This window comes from Physeter macrocephalus, chromosome 11 (assembly GCF_002837175.3).
Source record: "Physeter macrocephalus isolate SW-GA chromosome 11, ASM283717v5, whole genome shotgun sequence".
NCBI lineage: Eukaryota > Metazoa > Chordata > Mammalia > Artiodactyla > Physeteridae > Physeter > Physeter macrocephalus.
In genome coordinates, this window is record NC_041224.1 from 14755687 (window position 1) to 14762189 (window position 6503).

The 6503-nt window shown below is 37.6% G+C and overlaps 1 protein-coding gene across 1 annotated transcript in view; it reads right to left on the reverse strand.

The window, feature by feature from the left end:
• Positions 1–1734: 1734 nt before the first annotated feature.
• The window catches only part of LOC102987743 (cilium assembly protein DZIP1-like), a 125522-nt gene continuing 120753 nt past the window's right edge, over positions 1735–6503 (reverse strand). The window contains 1 exon segment of the mRNA XM_055087789.1: positions 1735–3951. Within this exon segment, the coding sequence (XP_054943764.1) occupies positions 1735–3951 (2217 nt within the window).

The following is a 6503-nucleotide window of genomic DNA, read 5'->3' on the forward strand; positions in this document are numbered from 1 at the left end:
ATAGAATAAAAACATCATATTTTTTCAACACACTGAAGAGCTTTGGATGCAAAGAAATCTAAAGGAAATAAATTCTAGGGAAAAACAAGCCCTTCCAAGAGGGTCAGCAGTCTAGGGCAGCTGGGAGTGTTGCCAAGTCTGAGCCTGTGCTGGCTGAGAAGCAGGCCTTTCATGGGTGGAGGAAATTTGTTTCTGTCAAGAAAGATCACTCATAGGCTTGGAATTCATAGAATCCCTATATGCAGAGCAGAGTTAGTTCTCCCTGCCTACCTGCTAGTTCTCCACAAAGGATAGAAATGCATGTTAAAAAACAAAAAAGGGTACTAACGTTTTAAAGCAATTAGTGATATCAATATGTTGAACGATTTATAATATATGTAGAAGTAAAATATATGGCAATATTAATAGGAAAGGATTGAGGGGTATATAAAATTATAATATTAAAAGTCTTACATTATTCATGAAGCTGCAAATTGCTAACCACCAGAAATATACTACAAAAATATATAGTTAAAAAGCCAATAAAGAAGATACAAGGGAATAATAAAAAGTTGATTAAAAGAAGATAGAAAAAGATAAAGAACAGATGGAATAGCCAGATAACAAGATAGCAGACTTAATTTCAGCCAAATCAGTAATTATTTTAAATATAAATGGACCAAATTCTCCACTAGAGTGATTTTCATTAGATTGAAAAAGACCTAATTTTTATACTTTTTCTTTCTGTAATGGAGGGCTTTACTTGAAAGGTTGACAAAATGAAGAACGATCCAAAATCCAACAAACCATTTAGTTAAAATGTTACTTTGTTTTGGAAACAGAGTACATATAGTACCACAAAGTATAAAAAAGGCAGAAAACAGTTTATATGAACTTTTTGACTGTTGACAATGTCATTGTTAAGAATAAAACTAACTTACTTTTGAGGTATTTTAGAATATGGGTTGGGAATTTTTAAAAGTGAAAAAAACTACAGACATATATGAATTCAGTTTTGACTCAATCTATTCTGTTCATAGTATGATAAACTAACTGACGTTTAAACTGGCTACATTTTATTCATAACATATCCAAGGTAAAGATGATGCCACTGAAAGTTTTTAAAGACTTAAAGTTCTAAAATAAAACAACATGCTTACAATGGCTCAGAGCTGCATATGGTAAAAGTACTTCTGGGAAATGTAGTTATTTAACATGGGCCTAGCTATATTTTTATAACTCTAAGCTTACTTCTATATGAAAAATAAGCAATCTACTCTTAAGACTTCACTGATTCCACTAATTCAATGTTAAGGATACTAACAGAACTTTATAATAAAACACTTCCAACGTGACAACATGCATAAGAAAGATATAATAAAAGGTTTTAATTCAAACCAAAACCTGCTATAAGTTTAAAAAAAGTTTCACTTAAAAATTAGTTGAAAAAAATACACTTAAACACTAGAGTACCGTTCTGAAGAAAAGCTTTTTATGACTTCAATGACACATTATTTTTAAGCAGCAGCAGTCTTAAACACCTTTATATGCTTCAAAATACTGTTGACAATTTGTTTTTTAATAACTGCATTAGGTGCCACTAAAGGAACTCTTGTTCTTTGAGAGTCAGCTTCCTTGTTATTGTAGGAGATACTGCCAAGCAGGAGCATTAGAGTCGTGTAGGCAGTACTGAAATACTGCGCTACTGCAATACTGCTGGCGTCTGGAAGGGCCTCCTGATGCGTGGGGTGACAGTTACACATCTGAAGAGTCACTCCAATCAGTCTCGGTTACTAAGCTGCTTTTCAGTGTGCTGGATTCATCCTGAGATCCTTCTCCCTTTGGCCCTTTCAGGTTAGTTGCACCCCAGGCACTTGGCACTTAAGTAGAATTTGACTCATTCTTCACAGGTGGAGGTTCCTTCTGTTCTCTTCCAATTCTTCTCCCCAAAGATTTCTCTTCCTCTAAGGATGATATGTCCCAGTCATCATCGTCCACATCTGCACACCTTAGATCTTCTTTTTGTTCTTTTTTGATGAATGCCTCAGCAACATTAAGCCCACCAACTGGCTTATTCACATGTCTGTGATTTGAAACTGTCTTTTCAACTTTTCCAGTTAATGTTTTAATGGAGGTTCCTGTGGGCTTGGGAGAAATATCAGAGTCCTCAAGTTCACTTCCCTCAGTCCAGTCAGTGTCACTTTTGATGGTGCTTCTTCCAAAGCTACTCTTGTTGCTTTTAGATGACAGCACAGGAAGTAAGTCTGGTGAGGCATAGGCGTGGATGAGGTCCTCATCATCCAGCTCTTCCTCTGAACTGAAGGGAGGGGTCGCAGTAGTTGAAGACTTTCTGGGAGAATGATCTTCTGTGATATTTTTCTTAACTTTTGGAACAGATGTCCTATCAGTAAAAACAGGTCTTTGTCTAACCAACTGTCTGCTTTTGGGAGGAAGATGTATTGCTTTGGGTATTTCTCCAGTTGAAAGGGTGTCCACTTGAGAAGCACTGTACCTGTCTGTGGACAGTAGTGTTCTCTCCTCAGTTTTACAGGTGACCTGACGTTCAAGGAATTCACGAATTTGCTGAATGTTAGGTACTTGTCATTCCTGCTCATGTCTTGCTGATACTATGGTTCTTAGCACTCTATTCAGGTGGTCACTTGGAATACCATGTATATCTGCATTAATCCTCAAGGTTTCCAGTTACTCCACCAAACTCTCCTCCAAGACTATTCTTATTTCCTTAGCGAGGGAAGGGTTATTCTTCAAAGTTTTCCTTAAATGTATCTTGTTATTTAATTTCTGTTCATTTTCCTTTCCTTTTTCTTCTTCTGAAAGTTCTTCTGTTGGTTCCAGTACGTGCAATGAGAATGCCTGTCCATGTGCCATTGTTAGACTTGACTTAGCATCCAAAGTCTGTGGTGCTGGGGTATTCATAGGTACGGTTGGGGTAGTTGGCTTAGATTCAAAAGTTTGCCAGGTTAAAGGATTCCCTCTGGCTTCACTGACACTCTTTAATGGTTTACTGGTAAACTCTTTAATCTTTTGTCTCTGAGTGATGATCAGCTCTTTCTGCTCCAGGACCCTCTGCCCTAGCTCTTCTATCCTTTTCTTGTAGAATACATTACTTGCATTTAGATCATCTACCATTAGCCTTCGAAGTTTCTCTATATGTGACAGGAGCCGGCTCTTCTCTTTCTTGTGTTCTTGATGAAGAGCCTGAACTCAAGCTGTCCACTTGCTTTCCTGACTATCAAGAAGTTGCATCATATTTTGGAAATCCTGGGGTTGCTGAGGACGTTCTTCTTTAAACTCATTTGCATCTTTTAATGTGCCTATGCCTGACTTGATCTGCATGTTGGACTTCTGGACTTCTGACAATTGATATTCTGATGCCGAATTCTTAGAAGTTAGTTCTTTAAACTCCATCATAAACATTTCCTTGACTTTTTCCATTTCATCAACTAGTTTTTCCTTTTCTTCTTTCCATCTATCGCATAACTTCAGAAATTCTTCCTCTTTTGTTTTCTGCATTTCATATTCCTTAGAGAATCTGACTGCATGGGCATGCTGTGCAGCCTCTAGCTGAGACTTGGTGAGCTCCTTCAACATGTCGGTCTCATTCTGGAGTTTGTCAGTCTGTACCCTTGTCTTATACTCTGCAAGATGAGAATCTTCAGGGTGGCAGCACTGAATATGACTTTGTAGAAAAGGTAGGTTCATAAAGACCTTGTCACAAAAACGGCACTGGTGATACCTGGCTTTGGCCTCAATCATCAGCTGCTGGGTGGAAGTCAACTTTTTCCTGCGTTTACACTCTTCCTTGAGTAACTTGATCTCGCTGGCCTGCTTGGTGAGGAGTTTCTTACTCTGCTCGCACTAGGCCAGGCCCAGGCACAGCCACTCCTCCAGGTTGTGCAGCTGCGAGGTGAGGAACTCCTGTGAGTGTAAATCGAGTATAAGTCTCTTATACTTTTTATAAGAGACTCACTTAAGAACATATATAGATTGAAAGTTAAATGATGGATAATAACATGTAAACTATAAGAAAATTAAGGTAACATAAAGGAAGATTAAAATTAAAACCACAGTGAGACATGACTATCCATTAGAATGGCTAAAATTAAAAAGATGGACAAGACTATGTGTTGTCAAGAATATGGAGCAACCAAACTCTCATATCCTGGTTGTGGGAATGCAGACTGCTACACGCTCATTCAAAAACTGCTTGACAGATATTATAACTAAACATATTCAAGAAAAACTAGTGCATATACTCTAAGTAAATAAATAAAAAGTACCTGTACTAAATGGTTCATAGCAACAGTGAGGTATCACCTCCACCAGTCATATGGCTATCATCAAAAAGTCTACAAATAATAAATGCAGGGGAGGGTGTGGAGAAAAGGGAACCCTCCTACACTGCTGGTGGGAATGTAAATTGGTGCAGCCACTATGGAAAACAGTATGGTGGTTCCTTAAAAAACTAAAAATAGAACTACCATGTGATCCAGCAATATCACTCCTTGGTGTATATCCAGAAACTATGAAAACTCTAGTTTCAAAAGATACGTGGACCCCAGTGTTCATAGCAGCGTTGTTTACAATAATGAAGACATGGAAGCAACCCAAGTGCACGCCAACAGACAATGGTCTTAAGAAGATTGTGTGTGTATATACACACAATGGAACATTACTCATCCATAAAAAAGAATGAAATATTGCCATTTGCAGCAACATGGATGGACCTAGAGAATATTATGCTGAGCGAAATAAGTCATACAGAGAAAAACAAATACTGTTTGACATCACTTATATATGGAATCTAAAATATAATACAAATGAACCTATATACAAAACAGAAACAGACTCACAGACATAGAAAACAACCTTATGATTACCAAAGGGGAAAGGAATGAGGGTGGAGGGACAAATTAGAAGTATGGGATTAACAGATACAAACTACTATGCATAAAATAGATAAGCAATAAGGATTTACTGTATAGCACAGGGAATTATACCCAATATCCTGTACTAACATATAATGGAATATAATCTGCAAAAAATGAAAAACAAAACTGAATCATTATGCTGTACACCTGAAACTAAAGCAATATTGTAAATCAACCATACTTCAATTAAAAAAACTTTTATTTCTAAGTTCACCATACAATCTTTATTTCTTCTCTTCCAATATTTCCTACATTTTGCTGTAACTAACTTTTCTGAAGCATAAATATCTGATTATGTCTCTTGTCTACTCAGAAATCTCTAGAATCTCTTCATGGCCTAGAAAGAAAATTATGATGCTTGGCACATTGTAGATACCAATTCCCAGTCCACATGCACATGCCTCTCCTTCACCCCCAGTCTTCTCTTCCATGTTCACACCAGTTCTCAGTGTCACAGTCACATGGAATTCATTGTTTCATGAGCATAGCCATACTTTTTAACTTGCATTTATTTAAACCATCTGACCACATGGAATTGCCTATCCCGACCTGAAACTTAGCTCAGAAAATTCAGTGTTATGCCTTCCATGAACATGTCTTTAAACACTTTTAAAATTAAGTAGCATCTCCCGTAATCTCACAGCCTTTGCTGTATATGTAGTAATCTAGCACTCACCTTGTGTGGAGTGATCTAGTATTCACCTTGCTCTGCTTTTCCTTTTTCTTTTTTTGGGGGGAGTGGGTAGTTAATGACTTCTCTCTCTCCTAGTATCAAACAATATTGTCTTTTCTTTTTTAACATCTTTATTGGAGTATAATTGCTTTACAATGGTGTGTTAGTTTCTGCTTTACAACAAAGTGAATCAGCTGTACATATACATATATCCCCATATCTCTTCACTCTTGCGTCTCCTTCCCTCTCACCCTCCCTATCCCACCCCTATAGATGGTCACAAAGCACTGAGCTGATCGCCCTGTGCTATGCAGCTGCTTCCCACTAGCTATCTATTTTACATTTGGTAGTGTATATATGTCCGTGCCACTCTCTCACTTTGTCCCAGCTTACCCTTCCCCTCCCCATGTCCTCAGTCCATTCTCTAGTAGGACTGTGTCTTTATTCCCGTCCTGCCTGTAGGTTCTTTGTGACCTTTTTTTTTTTTTTTATATTCCATATATATGTGTTAGCATACAATATTTGTTTTTCTGACTTCACTCATATAACAGACTCTAGGTCCATCCACCTCACTACAAATAACTCAATTTCATTTCTTTTTGTGGCTTGGTAATATTCCATTGTATATATGTGCCAAATCTTCTTTATCCATTCATCTGTCGATGGACACTTAGGTTGCTTCCATGTACTGGCTATTGTAAATAGAGTTGCAATGAACGTTGTGCTACATGACCCTTTTTGAATTATGGTTTTCTCAGGGTATATGCCCAGTAGTGGGATTGTTGGGTCGTATGCTAGTTCTATTTTTAGTTTTTTAAGGCACCTCCATACTGTTCTCCATAGTGGCTGTATCAATTTACATTCCCACCAAAAGTGCAAGAGGGTTCCCTTTTCTCCAC